We start from the raw sequence: 21,179 nt of genomic DNA on the forward strand, positions 1-21,179 counted from the left end.
CGCTGTCTGATTGACCTGTAGGGGACACTCCGCGGTGGAAACCTGCGTTTCATGGGCGTGCCCACAAAAAAGGTGGGTGTGCCCATAGAAATACTGGGCGGGCCCCTGCAAATGCAGGAGTGATACTGCCTGCTCGGAGTGGGCGGATGTTGACTGAAAAGTAGATGTAAATGTAGTGTAGTGTCTTGAAAAGTGTAGTGTCTTGAAAAGTGAAGAGAGTTAAAATACCAACCACCCAGCTCCTAACTGCCATGTTACAAGCTGGGTTAAAAATGACAGTCAGAGGCTGGTTGGCTGGTAGTTAATTACTCTCCATTGTATCACTTTTCAAGGCTTAGTACAGATGAGTCACATAACAAGACCCCTGAATAATGAATGATATTGACACCACCCCATAGAAAGAGACATGAATCGACTACAGTGAGGCAACTTGGGCATCTGCCTCAGACAGAACAGACATAGGAGGCAGCAAAACAAAGGGAAGTGATTTTAACTCCCTTAGTAGATCTACCAATGCTTTAAAGTTACAACATGCACATGTTATAGTGTAAAGAACTAATATATTAATGGTGGTTTGTGAAGGGGATGATAAATGGAGTAATTTCAATGACCAATTGGAACAGCAGAAAACCTAGAGACATTCCGGGCTACTAGTCCAACCGTCCAGCAGCATCCAGTGCTCTTACCTGTAGCCGAGGGTGGGCATAGAACTCATTGAGAAAATCCATTAGAAGATCTATTTTAAGGAAGCTGACACACAGGACCACGTGTCTCTCTGTCTGTGCGCGGTAGCGGCTGTAATTCCCTCCGGACTTCTGCCTCTCCATCCAGAGGAACACCAGCTGCTCAAACTAGAACATATCAACAGCCCACATTTAGGACCTTAGGTTCCATAATCTAATACTGTACATATAAAACACCATACTCCTTATCATAGCAAATCTACAACAAATGTAATAATACACAACATGCAGTACATAGACTAAAACATGTGCAAATGTCTATAAGTACACATGACCTAAAATACATAAGAAAAAAATAAAAAGAATGACATCCAACCAGTGGTGCAAGTAGAATTTTTTTCTTGGTGGTACTGATAGCCTCCACCAAAAATGGGCATGGTCATGTGTCATCAGGGGGCGTGGTCACACAAAGCTAGAGGAGTGACTAAATGACAATAGAGGCGTGGACACAGGAGACAGGGAATGAGAAACAGGGAATGACTGGGGGTGGGTTGGCTCTTGCTTGGGGGAGAGCCAGGCAGCTTGTGCTTATAATATGGAGCCTGCTCTTCATGCTGTCGGCGCTGCTGATGCCTGCCAGTGTGACAGGCTAAATCAGCAGTAGCCGGTAGCTGCATACAGCACCAATCATAACGCTGGGTGGGCGGGCTGCGGATGCATTATATTTAGACTTAAAATGAAAATAGAAATGACAGTGGATCAGGAGTAAGTGGTACTGCGTACCTGCAACATATTTCTTACAGGTACTCCGTACCACGCTGTACCCCCTTACTTGCAACACTGCATCCAACAAAGAGAACAAAAGAAGTGGCACTGTGCTTTTTTTCATAGCCATAGAATAAGAAAAAACACTGAGCATGACAGTGACATAATGCAAAAGATAGAAGAATAGAAAAGACTCGGATCGCTGCATCTGGTGTTTAAAAGAAGTGAAATGTTGCAGAAAGTTGGGTTTGGTTCATTAGGTCTAGGCCCGGCCTGGAGTGCTGTGCGGGGGTGCTATGATTGTAGGCCACGCCCCTGGCTGTGAGTCCACGCCCCAAACGTTCAGTGCACACTTGTCCTGCCGGCACGAGCAGGAAATTTGGGAGATATGCAATCCATATGAATTAGGCCCATCGATATAGTACAACCACCAGTCACACCACTGAAACAAGCAGCTGCTCCATGCTGGCTGCAAATTATCTGTCACATAAGGCCTCTACTGTGAATGAACTTGCATCTAAGCTCACAACTGTCTCCAATAATACATAAGAGGACTATTTTCCAAACTCTGAATAGCCACCAACAAGGAACACAAAGCACAACTCCAGATTCTGATACTGTGTGTCTCAATTGCAACTGCGCCACTGTGAGTACACAAGTGGGTCCTATGCACCGTGAGACTTTTTAGGGACTAAAACGCGAAGCAGCAACAAAACCCAATGAACTCAGTGAACATCTGCATTGCACCGAGTCAGAATCAGGCCCTTATGGGTGAATAACGTCGTGGATTAGCAGTAAAGAGACGGGCAGTATTCTCATGGCTATTGGTTCAAATTGACCGCTTATGTTAGAGGTCATAAACAAAGCGCAAAATGTCTGAGACACAAAATATATCTTTAGTTGTTTAGTGCACCTTGATTTGCGCATGTATTCTACATTTCGGCCAAATTGGTTTTAAGAGTGAGGCGGCATTTGTGGAGAAATTGGGATTAGGAGGAGTAAAAGGCACTATGGCAATCTTTCTGACAAAATCCGTCTTAGATGGACAAAACCATGTGCACCGCAAGGGGGGGGGGGGGGTGGTTGCGGGCGATGTAAAATGTGCAGAGAGAATTATATTTGGGTGAGTTATTTTGTTTCTGTGCAGGGTAAATACTGTCTGCTTTATTTTTACACTGCAATATAGATCTCACTTCGAAGTAAAAAACCCCACCCAAATCTAATTCTCTCTGTAAAAGTAACATCTGCCCCACCTGTAGTGCACATTGGGCCTTATTCTGGTTGGTGCGGTCAGATGCGTATTTGCGGATTAGCCCCGCCTTCCGTACGGATCGCTCACTCCGTCCGAATGCGGTTAGACGCTGACCGAACGGACCGCGAGTGGATTTCTCATGTGAACACCTCCTCCATCTCTGGGAACCTCCCCCATCATTCGATGGTCGCAGACGTACGCCCAGCGTTTTCATGGTAACGCCCATGAAATGTGGGGAGTACGCATATGGTAATGAGCCCAAACAGCTCTTCACGCCCCTCTCCACCCCCTGCTCGGAGTGTACAAAATTCACGCCGTATTCGGACCTGCGCGGCGTTCGCACATGCGCAGATACGCCTCTGCACATGCACAAACATCGGCCGTCCGACCGCACGCGGACAGAACCGCACCAACCAGAATAAGGCCCTTGGGTTTTGTCCATCTAAGAAGGAATTTGTCAGAGAGAGTGAACCAAAATAACCCCTATGTGCAAAGTAAGAGTAAGATCCCCAGTTGGACAAACTTTGTGGCAGAGCAACGATGACCTGTGTTTTGCGGGACGAGAGATAAAGGGTGAAGAGAGAGCATTTTAAGGGGCATCACTTGGCGACATGACAGTTTCTGACCTACAGCAGAAAAGCGCTCATCCTACACTATAAATAAGAGACCACTTGCATTTCCCAGATGCAGTCCAGAGGAGAGGAACATTTTGTCCTAAGTATAGACAGCTTCAAGCACACAATACTCTTATCACTAGTTCCAATATTTTAGGAAAAAAATTAGGAAGGTTTCATGAAAGGGGTGGTAGTGTGGTATAGTGGTTAGAGGTTGGATGTTGATTTTGCACAAGGCCAATCGTCAGAGTCTTCCACCTAAGCATACCTCTAGTTAGGGATAGACATCAAAGATCAAAATATTGGGAACATATATTTAGGGTTCAATCTTGATCCATTTCCCATGCAATGTATAGTACTGACCAGATTAACAATGTGATGCAAGATGTTATATAAAGACGGAATGGCACAACATTTAACGTTGAGGAACTGTTCTCCTGCATTCTGTGAATGGGGAGGGTCTACTTTGCACATGCAAATTATGGTTTGTCAGTCACCCCTACTTCTAGTTTGCAGAAGCTCCTGCTGACAGCGGTCATGACGTCTAGGCGCACCAATAGAATATTTTATCGCGCAAGTCGAATAACTCCACTGCGTGTAGGTGAAAGGAACACTAACAATAATCAATACATTTTCTAATCCACAGGTTTTCAAATTCGGTCCTCAGGACCCCACACACTGCATGTTTTGCCTGTTCTCCTCACAGAATCAGGTGCAGTAATGAGTGCACCTGTCAGGTAATCTGGAAAACATGTACTGTGTGGGGTCCTGAGGACCGAATTTGAGAACCACCGTTCTAAACCATCATGCATTGGAATCCGGCTTCAGGCACCAATTGTTAAAATGATCCATTTTTTTGAACAATGGAATTTCAAGCAATGTCCTTTTTTTTTTTAAAAGGGATGAATTTTATCATTGCAATGCTGTCCCAGTTTTTCTACTGGTTTTAAAATGACATATTACATGCACACGTTCAGTCGAGAACAAAATAGGACACACTGCTCTAGTGGCAGTGACAAAGTTAAATGGGCTGATCCGCTGCGCAGAGCTCCTGACAGTAATTACAGGCTTCCTGTGACAGTGATGGGGTTAACTGTCTGTAAGTGCCGAACTTGCTCCCTGCCATTCTTACACAGCACCCACATCTGTCATCTCATGACAACTGTCATCATTGGCTGATCAACCCATCTCTCTGAAGCTCAATTCGTTATCTAGGGAGAGCTACAACAGAGGTGGTGGGGGAAGGGAGAGAGAGAAAGAAAGAGAGAGAGAGAGAGAGAGAGAGAGAGAGAGAGAGAGAGAGAGAGAGAGAGAGAGAGAGAGAGAGAGATGGATGAAGAGTATTGGGGTGAAAGGAGAGCACATCTCAGGCAAACACAGAGAGAAAAGTAAATAGACTATAGATAGAAACACAAGAGTCCACCTGTCACCTGTATAGGCAGCACAATAAGAGCAACGCAGATCATGATGACCACCAGCAGCTGTGATGGCCAGATCTTGGGAGTCACGTCCCCAAACCCCACCGTGGAGAATGTGACAATGCAGAAATATAACGAGTCAAAGAGGGTGAGATTATTGCCCGCTCTCTCCAGATGCTGAATACCACAGATACTGCGGAAAGAATAACAGGAGAGTGAGAGGAAAGAGACAGATAGTTAGGCAGCATGAACAATACATGGGGTGAGGGAAAATAGGAGATGGAAGAGGTACAGGGGATATGAGCAGTGGAGATGGAAGAAGAAAAACAAGGGTTGATGCCACAGAGCAGAGGTCAGAGTTGTAGAGGTCAAGAAGATTGTAAACAGTAGAGAGTATGGGGGAGCACAGGGGATGGGAGAGAGTGCAGAGTATGGGGGAGCACAGGGGATGGGAGAGAGTGTAGAGTATGGGGGAGCACAGGGGATGGGAGAGAGTGTAGAGTATGGGGGAGCACAGGGGATGGGAGAGAGTGCAGAGTATGGGGGAGCACAGGGGATGGCAGAGAGTGTAGAGTATGGGAGAGCACAGGGGATGGCAGAGAGTGTAGAGCAGGCATGTCCAACTTTGGCCCTCCAGATGTTTTGAAACTACACATCCCAGCATGCTTTGCCAGTTTTGCTATTCGAGAACACTAAAACTATTGCAAAGCATGCTAGGATGTGTAGTTTCAAAACATCTGGAGGGCCAACGTTGGACATGCCTGGTGTAGAGTATGGGAGAGCACAGGGGATGGGAGAGAGTGCAGAGTATGGGGGAGCAGAGGGGATGGGAGAGAGTGCAGAGTATGGGGGAGCACAGGGGATGGGAGAGAGTGCAGAGTATGGGGGAGCACAGGGGATGGGAGAGAGTGCAGAGTATGGGGGAGCACAGGGGATGGGAGAGAGTGCAGAGTATGGGGGAGCACAGGGGATGGGAGAGAGTGCAGAGTATGAGGGAGCACAGGATGGGAGAGAGTGCAGAGTCTGGGGGAGCACAGGGGATAGGAGAGAGTGCAGAGTCTGGGGGGGCACAGAGGATGGGAGAGAGTGCAGAGTGTGGGGGAGCAGAAGGGATGGGAGAGAGTGCAGAGTATGGGGGAGCAGAGGGGATGGGAGAGAGTGCAGAGTCTGGGGGAGCAGAGGGGATGGGAGAGAGTGCAGAGTATGGGGGAGCAGAGGGGATGGGAGAGAGTGCAGAGTATGGGGGAGCAGAGGGGATGGGAGAGAGTGCAGAGTATGGGGGAGCACAGAGGATGGGAGAGAGTGCAGAGTATGGGGGAGCACAGGGGATGGGAGAGAGTGCAGAGTATGGGGGAGCACAGGGGATGGGAGAGAGTGCAGAGTATGGGGGAGCACAGGGGATGGGAGAGAGTGCAGAGTATGGGGGAGCACAAGGGATGGGAGAGAGTGCAGAGTATGGGGGAGCACAGGGGATGGGAGAGAGTGCAGAGTATGGGGGAGCAGAGGGGATGGGAGAGAGTGCAGAGTATGGTGGAGCAGAGGGGATGGGAGAGAGTGCAGAGTATGGGGGAGCACAGGGGATGGGAGAGAGTGCAGAGTATGGGGGAGCAGAGGGGATGGGAGAGAGTGCAGAGTATGGGGGAGCACAGGGGATGGGAGAGAGTGCAGAGTATGGGGGAGCACAGGGGATGGGAGAAAGTGCAGAGTATGGGGGAGCACAGGGGATGGGAGAGAGTGCAGAGTATGGGGGAGCACAGGGGATGGGAGAGAGTGCAGAGTCTGGGGGAGCACAGGGGATAGGAGAGAGTGCAGAGTATGGGGGAGCACAGGGGATGGGAGAGAGTGCAGAGTCTGGGGGGGCACAGGGGATGGGAGAGAGTGCAGAGTCTGGGGGGGGGCACAGGGGATGGGAGAGAGTGCAGAGTGTGGGGGAGCAGAAGGGATGGGAGAGAGTGCAGAGTATGGGGGAGCACAGGGGATGGGAGAGAGTGCAGAGTCTGGGGGAGCACAGGGGATGGGAGAGAGTGCAGAGTCTGGGGGGGCACAGGGGATGGGAGAGAGTGCAGAGTCTGGGGGAGCAGAGGGGATGGGAGAGAGTGCAGAGTATGGGGGAGCAGAGGGGATGGGAGAGAGTGCAGAGTATGGGGGAGCAGAGGGGATGGGAGAGAGTGCAGAGTATGGGGGAGCACAGGGGATGGGAGAGAGTGCAGAGTATGGGGGAGCACAGGGGATGGGAGAGAGTGCAGAGTATAAGGGAGCACAGGGGATGGGAGAGAGTGCAGAGTATGGGGGAGCACAGGGGATGGGAGAGAGTGCAGAGTATGGGGGAGCACAAGGGATGGGAGAGAGTGCAGAGTATGGGGGAGCACAGGGGATGGGAGAGAGTGCAGAGTATGGGGGAGCACAGGGGATGGGAGAGAGTGCAGAGTATGGGGGAGCACAAGGGATGGGAGAAAGTGCAGAGTATGGGGGGGCACAGGGGATGGGAGAGAGTGCAGAGTATGGGGGAGCACAGGGGATGGGAGAGAGTGCAGAGTCTGGGGGGGCACAGGGGATAGGAGAGAGTGCAGAGTCTGGGGGGGCACAGGGGATGGGAGAGAGTGCAGAGTGTGGGGGAGCAGAAGGGATGGGAGAGAGTGCAGAGTATGGGGGAGCACAGGGGATGGGAGAGAGTGCAGAGTCTGGGGGAGCACAGGGGATGGGAGAGAGTGCAGAGTCTGGGGGAGCAGAGGGGATGGGAGAGAGTGCAGAGTATGGGGGGAGCAGAGGGGATGGGAGAGAGTGCAGAATATGGGGGAGCAGAGGGGATGGGAGAGAGTGCAGAGTATGGGGGAGCACAGAGGATGGGAGAGAGTGCAGAGTATGGGGGAGCACAGGGGATGGGAGAGAGTGCAGAGTATGGGGGAGCACAGGGGATGGGAGAGAGTGCAGAGTATGGGGGAGCACAGAGGATGGGAGAGAGTGCAGAGTATGGGGGAGCACAAGGGATGGGAGAGAGTGCAGAGTATGGGGGAGCACAGGGGATGGGAGAGAGTGCAGAGTATGGTGGAGCAGAGGGGATGGGAGAGAGTGCAGAGTATGGGGGAGCACAGGGGATGGGAGAGAGTGCAGAATATGGGGGAGCACAGGGGATGGGAGAGAGTGCAGAGTATGGGGGAGCACAGGGGATGGGAGAAAGTGCAGAGTATGGGGGAGCACAGGGGATGGGAGAGAGTGCAGAGTATGGGGGAGCACAGGGGATGGGAGAAAGTGCAGAGTATGGGGGAGCACAGGGGATGGGAGAGAGTGCAGAGTATGGGGGAGCACAGGGGATGGGAGAGAGTGCAGAGTCTGGGGGAGCACAGGGGATAGGAGAGAGTGCAGAGTCTGGGGGGGGCACAGGGGATGGGAGAGAGTGCAGAGTGTGGGGGAGCAGAAGGGATGGGAGAGAGTGCAGAGTATGGGGGAGCAGAGGGGATGGGAGAGAGTGCAGAGTATGGGGGAGCAGAGGGGATGGCAGAGAGTGCAGAGTATGGGGGAGCACAGAGGATGGGAGAGAGTGCAGAGTATGGGGGAGCACAGGGGATGGGAGAGAGTGCAGAGTATGGGGGAGCACAGGGGATGGGAGAGAGTGCAGAGTATGGGGGAGCACAGGGGATGGGAGAGAGTGCAGAGTATGGGGGAGCACAAGGGATGGGAGAGAGTGCAGAGTATGGGGGAGCACAGGGGATGGGAGAGAGTGCAGAGTATGGGGGAGCACAGGGGATGGGAGAGAGTGCAGAGTATGGGGGAGCACAGGGGATGTGAGAGAGTGCAGAGTATGGGGGAGCACAGGGGATGGGAGAGAGTGCAGAGTATAAGGGAGCACAGGGGATGGGAGAGAGTGCAGAGTATGGGGAAGCACAGGGGATGGGAGAGAGTGCAGAGTATGGGGGAGCACAGGGGATGGGAGAGAGTGCAGAGTATGGGGGAGTCTACAACATATGAGGGAGCACAGGAGATGGGAGAGTCTACAACATATGAGGGAGCACAGGAGATGGGAAAGTATACAACATATGAGGGAGCACAGGAGATGGGATATTCTACAACATATGAGGGAGCACAGGAGATGGGAGAGAGTACAGAGGATGAAGGAGCACAGGAGATGGGAGTAAAGAGTATGAGGAGCACATGATATGGGAAACAGTACAGAGGATGAGGGAGCACAGGAGATGTAAGGGAGTACAGCGTATTAAGGAGCACAGGAGATAGGAGAGAGTACAGTGGATGAGGGAGCACAAGAGATGGGTGAGAGTACAGTGGATGAGGGAGCACAGGAGATGTAAGGGAGTACAGAGTATTAAGGAGCACAGGAGATGGGAAAGAGTACAGAAGATGAGGGAGCACAGGAGATAGGAGAGAGTACAGGATGATGGAGCACAGGAGATTGGGGAGAGTACAGAGGATGAGGGAGCACAGGAGATGGGAGAGACTACAACATATGAGGGAGCACAGGAGGTGGGAGAGAGTACAGAGTATGTGGGAGCACAGGTGATGGGAGTGAGTGCAGATGATAGGAGAGAGCACAGGAGATGGGAGAGAGTACAGGGGATGCGACAGCAGAGGAGATGGGAGAGAGTACAGAGGAAGAGACAGCAGAGGAGGTGGCAAAGAGAACAGCATTGAGGGAGCAGATAGGGTTGGCAAGAAAAATATCTAAGCGAAAAGAGAATACATTATTACATGGTTAGGAGAATTGTGACAGCACCGGCGAGACAGTAAAAAGGATCACAACATAATTAACAATATATCACTTCAGCTGCAGTTTTGTCAGTTACATTATCTGTAGCCCGTGGTCACATATGACATCACCAGTGCTGCACAGCCTACAAACATTTGTTAAGTGACTAATGACACTGCCAGCTTCATTATCATTAAATATTCCCAATGTAGAGCACAGCTATTAATGATGATGCATCTCTTCCCATAAATTATATCACAATGTACAATATATTTCCATTATTACTTTCATTATGAATTAATTCCACAATTTTATGTCCCTTAAAATGCCCATTAACACAAATGGGCTACAGTGCAGTGTTCCTGCAGAGCCTCGGCTTCATACGTGTATCTGGGCACCTGCTATACAATTATTAACCTTCATTTACATAACGGCTATACTGCTTTTTCAGATAAAATGTCCAATTAAATATTCATCGTTTGCAATGGAACGGGAACAACCATTAGGAAAAGAAAAAAAATCATATCTCTTGAGCAAGATCTATCACAAGAATGATTTTAACTTCTTTATTCCAAATTTTATTTCTCTGGTAATGGAAAAACCGCAGGATGCCTACTGTAGCTCTAAACATGAAATACTGTATCTATGAAGTGTTTGATGTTGTAGGTGTCTGTTTATTAAAATATAGCGATATGGCAGATTTTCTATGGCTGTAATAATGTATCGGTGCAATTTACCATTAAGGTTTTGTAGAATTCCCATTTATTTGAAGCTACGTGCATGTGTGTGTTTTAAAAGTAACCAGTACAGTAGTTGATAAACCACACTCCCAAAAGACCACAACATATAGTAGTACTGGTCGCAGGTGCTCTCACTCCTGCAATATCCCCTGTCTTCTGATTGGCTACAGATAGGGTATTATAGTCACATGACTCCGATGTGTACTTACCAGGTAAACATGAGGCAGACAAGCGTACAAATCAGGATGAAAACTTGATTGAACATGGCAGAGTGCGTTCTCTGTATAGCTCGATGCAAGTCATTCTAATAGAGAGATGAGAGATGGATAAATGACTGACAGAAGCTACACCATTACTGTCTGACATCACGCTGTGCCTGTCTGACACACACAGGTATGCTCAGTCAATCTGTTGCATAAGGAAAAGGAATCTGCTGCAGAATGCAGAAGTTAGCGCCCTCGCTGGCAGGAGTTGGGATACACCGGCCATGGATTGGGCAAAACCCTTGTCCATCGACAGTCACATCGGAGGATCGCAAATATTACACATGTTTAAAAACCCAGACTGGTTTTGGTCGTTATCAGGTAAGCAGCCATTTTTAACTGATCGCCCATCTTCGATGGCTACATATTGGTGCTTCTGGTGGGTTGAGGATCGGGGAATAATGCAGCCTGATGCATGAGCACATACTGTATGTGTCCTGGAGTAAAGTAAAATTATGGCAACCTTAGGTACTTGTTTCCTATCTGGGCGCCCATCGCGGGCATCGCGGGTACATCGCATGTCATTATAATGACATGCGATGCGACCGACGCGATTACCGGGATTTTACATAGGGAACAATGTTAAATGTCCCAATTGACCCGCGATGACCGCGATTTACCATAGGAAACAATGTTAAATGGATCAATTTCCCCAAATTATCATAGGGAACAATGGGAAATGTGGCAAAAACACCCCTGAACATAAAAATGTCCCCCCAAAAGTAGTTGACGCCACCCCGCCATCAACGTGAACCCGAAGCGTGGCGAGCGCAGCGAGCCCGCGAGGGGCGGCGGTACGCGTCCTCCGACCTTTTCATGCCCTACTATCCACTAGGGCATGGGTCCTCAAACTGCGGCCCTCCAGATGTTATGAAACTACAAATCCCAGCATGCCTTGCCACAGTTTTAACACTCCCTTATAGCAAAACTGTGGCAAGGCATGCTGGGATTTGTAGTTTCACAACATCTGGAGGGCCGCAGTTTGAGGACCCATGCACTAGGGCGTGGAGTGAGAATAGAATAGTGTGGCGAGCGCAGCGAGCCACCGAGCCCGAAGCGTGGCGAGCGGAGCGAGCCCCGCGAGGGGACGCGGATACCTTCACAGTTATACGCGTCCCCTCGCGGGCTTCCCAGGTGTCAAGCCCGCGAAGGGACGCGTTTACCTGTGAAGGTATCCGCGTCCCCTCGCCACGCTTCGGGCTCGGTGGCTCGCTGCGCTCGCCACACTATTCTATTCTCACTCCACGCCCTAGTGGATAGTAGGGCATGAAAAGGTCGGAGGACGCGTACCGCTGCGCTCGCCACGCTTCGGGTTCACGTTGATGGGGGGACATTTTTATGTTCAGGGGTGTTTTTGCCACATTTCCCATTGTTCCCTATGATAATTTGGGGAAATTGATCCATTTAACATTGTTTCCTATGGTAAATCGCGGTCATCGCGGGTAAATTGAGGCATTTAACATTGTTCTCTATGGGAAAATCGCGGGCATCGCGTCTGGCCCATCGCACCCGATTTTTTATCGGCCGCGATGCCCGCGATGGCCACGATTTTACCCCCGATGCCCGCGATTAAAATCGTGGGCGCCCAGATAGGAAACAAGTACCCAACCTTATGAACGTATGGTGTAAGCATGCTTTGGTTTGTAGAGCATTCCTCAATCTAGATTTCAACTGACTTGAGGAGAACTGACATGACTGAAAATTGGTAGAGAAGTGATAAGGTCATAATTGTTGGGCTGTCACTTGGGGGGTTATTCTGGTTTACTCGCAAAGGCACAATCACTCTCTAATGGACAAATCCATATGCACTGCAGGCGGGGCTGATGTAACATGTGCAGAGAGAGTTCGATTTGGGTGTTTTATTGTTTCTGTGCAGGGTGAATACTGGCAGCTTTATTTTCACACTGCAACATAGATATCAGTTTGAAGTACATCCCCACCCAAATGTAACTCTCTGCACACGTTACATCTGCCCCACCTGCAGTGCTCATGGTTTTGTCCATTTGAGAGTGACGGGCAACATCACCTCTTTTCATTTTTAGAAGCTTTAGTAAATGTACTCCTTATAGTTTTACACAGTCCACATCTTCAGGCTTTACCAGAGGCATATGTCCCTTCACAACATTTACTAAAACTGTACTTCGAAGGCCTCTGGCCAGGCCATACAGAATCACTCATGCATAACAAAATTATTTTGCTACCTCCACAAACGCTACAACATACTGCAATAATGTAGAAAAAAAAATGACAGTGCCCTTTAACCCCCGCAGACACACCCCTGACCCAACCCAACCTGCCCCCAAGTCCAAAGAGCCATCTCAACACTCAACTGAGGTGATTAAAAACAACCCATCAATTCTGGCCATGAAAGATCACAGATAGTAGGAATTATATAGGCATATTCACGAGGGCAAATATGCCCGATTTATAAATAGGATTCACGGATCGCTGCAGTAAAACTATTGTAAAACTATTACATACCTCCCAACTGTCCCGCTTTTTTTTTTGATGGGGGGGGGTTCAGTTGAGGGCCCCCCGGGCCATCACTGGTGAATAGATGTAGGGCTGGGGGACACAGCCAGCAGCTCTCAGAGCTGCTAGGAATGCCCCCCAGAGCAGCGGAAATGGGGGCGTGACCTCTCATGATTAGACCACGACTCTTGTTGCTAGGCCACACCCCAAAATATTCAGGCATGCGAGGTGTCCCTCTTAACGTCAATACAATGTTGGGAGGTATGCTATTATTTATAGATAAAGCATTGTATTCTATAAAGAAAACTCAATTTACATGCATTATTAACACCATGGGAAGCCATGCTATTTGTTCTGCAGATGTAACATAAAAACTTAACTAAAGGAATTACAGAAAATACACTTGAAAGAAAATTGTTCTCAACAAAGCAACTCTGAGACGTGGGAGAAATTGACAGAATGTCAGAAACGCATGATTTTAAATTGTTGCTAATATTCCAGATTTAAAATAGGCCAATACTTTTCATAGGGTGCTATTAAGATGTGATATTTATTATTATAATTATTTATTAACCGTTTCTTATATAGCGCACACATATTCCACAGCGCTTTACAGAGAATATTTTGAACATTCACATCAGTCCCTGGTCCAGTGGAGCTTACACTCTATATTCCCTACCACATGTACACGCACACACACAGACATTCTAGGGTTAATTTGTTGGGAGCCAATTAACCTACCAGTATATATTTTTGGATTGTGGGAGGAAACCGGAGTACCCGGAGGAAACCCACGCAAGCACGTGGACAATATACAAACTCTGCACAGTTAGAGCCATGGTGGTAACCGACCCATGACCTCAGTGCTGTGAGGCAGTAATGCTAACCATTACACCATCCGTACAGCAATATGCACATGGCAGGGCATCCAGGCTTTAGAAAGACAATCAGAAGGTCGAGGGTCAAAAGGTCGGCATGACTAACTTGTTCATATTTTGTCATCCACGTGTGCATAGAGATAGATTATAATAGTGTCCCGAGTGCAGAGATGCATCGGGCCCAAAGCATGGCGAGCGCAGCCGTACACTTATATGGTGTCTTGCACACATAATAATGCCCACAGTAGTGCCACTTATACACATAATACCCACAATAGCAGTCTCCCTTACACTTAATGCCCAAAGCAGTGCCAACATCTCTGTCTCTGTGCATCACTCACATTTGTTATTGCTCAGCAATATATGTCACCATGTGTACACAGCTAGATGAATGAAAATGTTTGCCTGGCAGTTTTCACACCTACTGTACTTTGACAAATTCACTTGGCACTCAAAGGGTTAAACAAAATAATACCCACAGTAAGAGTGCTCCAAAGCAGTGCTCTTTACACATAGCAATTCCCAAAGAAGAGCCACTTATATACATTATAATGCCTAGGGTAGAAGGGCCCCATCACAAAATAATGCCCACAGTACTGTTACCCAGGGGTTAAAGTGAGGGGGAACTCGGTGGAAAGGAGTTCCACCACCTGTAATAGTAGGGGGAACTGAGTTCCACCTGAACCACAGCCCTGGACAGTAGTTCCAACAGAAAAACCGGTTCCAGCAGCTTCCTTTTCTGGCATGGCGTATGTGATGTCATGCTGTCACCACTGCTCAGGTGAATATCAGAGGAGAGGTAGCTGCTGGACAGAAAGGGGCAGATATGTGTCTTATGTCAGATATATGAAATGGGCACTTACTGCGGACAGTTTTTGCTAGGGGTACTACTGCTGTGGGCATTATGTGTATAATCAATACTACTGTAGGCATTATGTGCAAGGGATACTACTGTGTGCATACATGTAAAAGAGACACTTTTGTGTCATAACATGAATAAGGAGCATGACTTTGTGCTGTAACATGAATCAGAAACATGAATCAGGGTCACTACATGTGGTGTAATGTGAATATAATTGTGCTACTGTGTTGCATAATTTGAATTGGGAGAACTATTTTGAGATCACTGTCCCTTCATAAAGTATCAGAGGTATGGCATAAAGTTCAAAGATTGCATGGGGTGCCAAAAGCCCTGGCAGTACCCGGAACTCCACCTAATTGGGGGGGGGGGTTCCGTGGCAGGGTACTGTAAATTAGTTCCACCACCTCTCTGGAACCACTTTAAGCCCTGCTGTTACCTATACACATGCCACACTAACTACTCCCCCTGTCGGCTGTCACCCTCATACTTTCTACACTCCCCACACCCTAGTCCTCCACATACACCATATATGTATATATATATATATATATATGTATATATATACATACATACATACATACATACACATACATACACCTCTTCCCTCACCACATTCCCTACTAAATCTCCCACGTACAGCCCGCATCTGTGTCGAGGCCAGATCTCCTGCACCAGCCGCATGATGTTGGCCCCATTCCAGCAGCCCCTCTCCAGCACAATCAGTACCACATGGGGAGAGCCGGATGGGAGATGCAATTAATTAGTCATGGCAGGAACTGGGGCAGAGACAGCTGCAGAGCAGAGCATTTCCTGGCCGGTACTGCTTGTGGCTCCCTTCCTCCTCCTTATGGTGTGTGAGGTGGCAAGTGTATGGAGCGGGTGCCATGCCCTGCTGTGGCAAGGCAAGGTGGGTGGGCAGAGGCGGAATTGGACCCACCTGCAATTACAATTAAATTGCAGGGCACTAAAACCCCTGCATAAACCTAACCCGCCCACCAGTAATGGTCGAGTGATACACGTAATGTTACATGCAGCACCCAGCTCCTGTCACTGATGATTAATGTTACATGCAGCACCCAGCTCCTGTCACTGAGGAGTAATGTTACATGCAGCACCCAGCTCCTGTCACTGAGGAGTAATGTTACATGCAGCACCCAGCTCCTGTCACTGAGGAGTAATGTTACATGCAGCACCCAGCTCCTGTCACTGATGATTAATGTTACAGTGCAGCACCCAGCTCCTGTTACTGAGGAGTAATGTTACATGCAGCACCCAGCTCCTGTCACTGAGGAGTAATGTTAAATGCAGCACCCAGCTCCTGTCACTGGGAGTAATGTTATGTGCAGCACCCAGCTCCTGTCACTGAGTAGTATTGTCTCATGCAGCACCCAGCTCATGTCACTGAGGAGTAAAGTTACAGTGCAGCACCCAGCTCCTGTCACTGAGGATTAATGTTACAGTGCAGCACCCAGCTCCTGTCACTGAGGAGTAATGTTACATGCAGCACCCAGCTCCTGTCACTGAGGAGTAATGTTACATGCAGCACCCAGCTCATGTCACTGAGGAGTAATGTTACATGCAGCACCCAGCTCCTGTCACTGAGGAGTAATGTTAAATGCAGCACCCAGCTCCTGTCACTGGGAGTAATGTCATGTGCAGCACCCAGCTCCTGTCACTGAGTAGTAATGTCTCATGCAGCACCCAGCTCATGTCACTGAGGAGTAATGTTACAGTGCAGCACCCAGCTCCTGTCACTGAGGATTAATGTTACAGTGCAGCACCCAGCTCATGTCACTGAGGAGTAATGTTACATGCAGCACCCAGCTCCTGTCACTGAGGAGTAATGTTACATGCAGCACCCAGCTCCTGTCACTGAGGAGTAATGTTACATGCAGCACCCAGCTCATGTCACGGAGGAGTAATGTTACATGCAGCACCCAGCTCCTGTCACTGAGGAGTAATGTTACATGCAGCACCCAGCTCATGTCACTGAGGAGTAATGTTACATGCAGCACCCAGTTCATGTCACTGAGGAGTAATGTTATGTGCAGCAACCAGCTCCTGTTACTGATGGGGAGTTTGCATTTTGGTGTCAGCACTCGGGGGCTGAAATCAGGGTGTTGCCCGCACCCCCGGCAATCCCCTAGTTTGGGGAATCTGATTTTTTTTTTTACTTCCCAAATAATGTGTCAGTTATACCGCTTTGACATTGCTATGCCAGATCAATCCTCTGTCCGACCCATCTTCCACAGTTTCACATTAAACCCAGGTAACCCATTATTCACAGCCCGACCCAACTTTAACCTTTCTTATAACCTGGGTCGACGTGAAAGTCGTATTGCATATTACTGGAGTAAGGCCCTACAGGACTGTAAAGTCTCCTAATTGCAGAAAGCAGTGGAAAGTTATGTATTTTCTTTAAAACAGACTGTAACTATCCAGAGATTTGAGAGTCCCGCAGGTTCTTATTCCTTAATGTTTCAGTCTGCAGCTTTGTGCTAAGTATGCATGTGCTGCCGTGATTCACACAATATTATATTCTATGGTAAAAATAGATGGTAGAAACATACCACGTGAAGCTACAGAGCAATTAAGCATGGTGAGACAGAGCACTTCGCATTCATTAGCAGCACGATACATGCCACTGTGTGAGTGGCTTCTCCCTGAGGCTGGATTAGCTGCATAGATAGAAGCAGCAGCTAGGTGTGTAAGGAGATTTTCACAGCTGCGCTCCAAAAGGCTTTGCTGCAGCAGCTCATTATATTGTACATATGCTGCTGCGGATAGTACAAAAGATATTTCTGTGCCTTTGGTACATTCCTGCTTGTGTGGAGGTGCTGCCTATTATCCACTGTGCTGCAAGCTGGCATTGCCCAAATTACATGGCATGGGGAGCACAGTCGTATAGCATTACACATTCCTCAGCACACCTTCAATCAATCAGAATATACAGTAGTTTGCAGGAAGTTTTGTCCCATTAAGGGCCTGATTCTAGTCAGATGCTGCTGCACTGCAATGGCACAACCAGGAATTTTGCAACTCCCTGCCAAAAAGTTTCTGGAGTCGAAGGGGCCACTGTGCACGTGGGCGTGGCCTATCGCAGCAACCCCTGGCTTAGTAATCATTGGGGGCATGCCCAGCACTCTCCTAGCAGCGGTGCAGCCCTTGACTCTGCATGGAAGAGATGCCGTGTGCATAATCACGGATCTAGTCAGCTATCACCGGCTGCCCCCAACTACCCCCCCCACCCGCGCATGGGAGGGACAGCGGGGTAGTCTCCAATTATCAGGACTGTCCGGCTGTAATCGGAACAGTTGGGAGGTGTGGAATATCCAAGCTTGTTTTATGGCATGTGTATTTGCATCAGCAGTATATGCATACCTCCCAACATTGAAATGAAGGGAAGAGGGGTGGTTTGCGCTCCTGGAATTTTTGGGATTTGGCCTCGCGACAAGGGCGTTGCCTATTGTCACAAGGCCATGCCCCGTTTTCGCCGCTGCGGGGGCATGGCTAGTGGGAGCCAGTCTGTCAGGCTGCAGGAATAGACAGAGAGCATCTGTTCATGGGAGACAGGGGGGACTCCCTACTGCCCCCCCGCTGCGGGACACTGCTGGCCCTGGGAACGTCCCAAAAAACCATGACGTTCCTGCGAAAAGCGGGACAGTTGGGAGTTGTGGTATATGGTAATAACAAGTCCAGCAAGTATTTGCAGCTGCCCTGCAACAGATGTGATATTAGGTGCATGCAGATGTTGAGCTGAATTTGCACAGATGTTTCCTTTCTGTACTCAGACTGCAATGGAACACACTCTCTCCCCCCCACCCTGCCTTTCTGCATGTGCATGCGACCATGGCGAACATGACCGTGTTCACCGGTCACACGCACCCAAGACTGCGCGAGGTTGGTGTGGGGTGACGAACCGGGGATTTGCCCATGGGAACGCCCAGCGTTTCATGGGCGCTTCCATTAAAATGCTGGGCGTTCCAATGCCAATCGCACAGTGAGGCGGGTGCAGGGGGGGCGGGCTGCTTACATCACCCTGTCAGCTGCCCACCCAGTTCCTGTTGAGTGTGCACGCAAATCTAAGTGACCTCAGAGTCCCTTAGAAATGTGTGCACCTTCCACATAATTCAATGGTCGGCGACAGTTGAATGATGTGGGTGTTTCCACATTCGCAGCCGTTCGAGCAAACCCGGCGTGCGAGGGGAGGCGGGCAGACCTGCCAGTGGTGGGCGGCGTCTGAGGGACCATGGTCCTTATTCTGGTGGACTTGCAAGGCTGCAATTGTAGCAGCCTTTCGAGTCAACCAGATCCCAAGCGTCAGGCAGCAAGAATAGTATCCAATTTGGCAACAAATGCAGGTAGATAACCAGGATGATTATGGGGGTGATTCTGGTTGACTCGCAATATAGCAAATTCGGCCCTGTTGCGATGTTTTGAGGACTTTGCATGCGAATGGTCTATTATGCGCATATGCAGGTCCCCTGGAATGGGGAAACCTGAATGAGGCCCTATATTTGTGCCCTTGGACCGAATCACTCGCCTGCAGCCAAGTTCCAACAAGATCTGAATATGACAATAATGAGTTTATCAATTTCAACGGGATTATCACCCAGCACTGTGGTAGGTGCCGGAGCTTGGACAAGGCCCTATAAGGCGCTTGAATGCTGTGACCACCAGATTCCCCATGTCAGGACAGGATGTGGACATGATCAGGAAGGCATGGTCCTCAATCTATAACTACCAAATGCTTGTGTCGATTCAATTTGTGTGTTAACCTAAGCCATGTCATCCTTCTGTGGTCGACCCAATGCATGTTAACCTAATATGCGTCGACTCTATGACCGATATTCCTTAGTCGGTAACTATGCAACTAGTCCAAAACAGACAAGTGGTGACATTGCCCATAACAACTAATTTGATGATGAGCCAGATTCTCTAAGCTTCAGAAATCATAAAATAGAGAGTGATAAACAGCCAGCCAATCAGCTCCTGCCTGACATTTTTCAAACACAGTCTGTGACATGGCAGGTAGGAGCTGATTGGCTGGCTGTTTATCACTCTCCATTTTATCACTTTTGAAGCTTAGAGAATCTGTCCCTGTGTCTCTTATTTTCTAGAATGCAATATAGAATACTTGACAATTGGCCAATAACAGAGGATGTCTTACAATCATATTCTCCAGCGCATGTTTCGCCAGCCAGCAATTGAGGAAAACAGGGATGTAAAGGCTTCTCAGCGGGGGCCAAAACACCTGAAATATAGAGAGGGCAGATGTCAGAGAGAGATAATAGAGATAATGAGGGTATAGAGATGTAGGGCCGGATGCACTAAACTTCAAAAGTGATAAAATGGAGAGTGATAAACTGCCAGCCAATCACCTCCTACCTCGCATGTCATAGACTGTGTTTGAAAAATGTCAGACAGGAGCTGATTGGTTGGTTGGTTATCACTCTCCATGTTATTACTTTTGAAGTTTGGTGCATGCGACCCTAACAATGAGTGGTGATAGCTTCACCAGCAGCATACCTCCCAACTGTCACGATTTTGGAGGGACAGTCCCGATTTTCGGGTCCTGTCCCGCTGTCCCACCCGCGGCAGGCATTGTCCCGCTGCGGGGGGTGGCAGTTGGGAGACCCCCCAATCTAGTAGAATAGACGCTGTGCGCATGCGCACAGCGTCTATTCTCGTATGAAAATGAGGTCGCGGCTAATTAGCATAAGCCGCACCCTCATTTGCATACGCCCCGCCCCCTTTTCGGGCGCTCGCGCGGCGAGTGTCCCTATTTCATACAGACAGAAGTTGGGAGGTATGCCAGCAGCACAAGGACAGTGGTAACATTATTGATTTCATTAAGAATATACTGTACATCATTTTTTTTTCAAAAGTCTTGATTTCTTTTTTTTTTTGTATATATTTGTCAGTATTTCTTTCCCCTTATTGGAACCGAGCGATTCTCTGCGCAAGTGCAAACCAGCTAGCCAGCTCATGCATTTGGGCATCCCCAGAGACTGGCCCAGTCAAGTGCCCAGATAATGGTTACATTCCGGGCCATTACTGCAATACTATATTGGGAATTTGATGTGATTAGTGTTTTTTTCCTTTTCTTTCTTGCAGTAAGCACTGATTACAAGTAATACTTAGTGCCACAATCAGGAGTGCTATTACACACAGAGACCCCTGAGTATCTATTTGTAGCATACTGCAAATTTCTAATCTATTAACAGAGTCAGAGAGAGAGATGGGGGGTGATAAACAAAAAGACAGAGAGAGGGGCGGGGCAGGAGAGAGCGCGAGAGAGAAAGATAGAGAGAGGGAGGGAGGGAGGGAGGGAGAGAACATCATAACTATATATACACACAAAAACATGTTCTATATAAAAATACTTAAAGGGGGTTATGCAGAGCAGAAGGTAAGTCAGTTTACGCATGCACCTACAGGCTGTGCAGAGTAACACTCAAGTCAATTGCATCCCCACGGGACAAAGTAAACCCGGAACTCAACCGGAATCCGGAATGCTAGACCTGGAGTTA

At 48.7% G+C, this 21,179-nt stretch overlaps 1 protein-coding gene across 3 annotated transcripts in view; it reads right to left on the reverse strand.

Annotated features, from left to right (window-relative positions):
- Window positions 1-21,179, reverse strand: part of LOC146075674 (potassium channel subfamily T member 2-like) — a 138,062-nt gene that overhangs the window by 31,172 nt on the left and 85,711 nt on the right. For all 3 annotated transcript variants that reach the window (XR_014473611.1, XM_083185137.1, XM_083185136.1), the window contains exons 8-11: window positions 19,817-19,900; window positions 10,381-10,475; window positions 4,745-4,925; window positions 687-851 (exon numbers count right to left, since the gene is read on the reverse strand). Coding sequence is in view for 2 of the 3 variants with exons in the window: in XM_083185137.1 (XP_083041263.1) it covers window positions 687-851; window positions 4,745-4,925; window positions 10,381-10,475; window positions 19,817-19,900 (525 nt within the window). In the remaining variant the exon portion in view is untranslated. The remainder of the gene's footprint in view (window positions 1-686; window positions 852-4,744; window positions 4,926-10,380; window positions 10,476-19,816; window positions 19,901-21,179) is intronic.

This window comes from Crinia signifera, chromosome 4 (assembly GCF_055691185.1).
Source record: "Crinia signifera chromosome 4, ASM5569118v1, whole genome shotgun sequence".
NCBI lineage: Eukaryota > Metazoa > Chordata > Amphibia > Anura > Myobatrachidae > Crinia > Crinia signifera.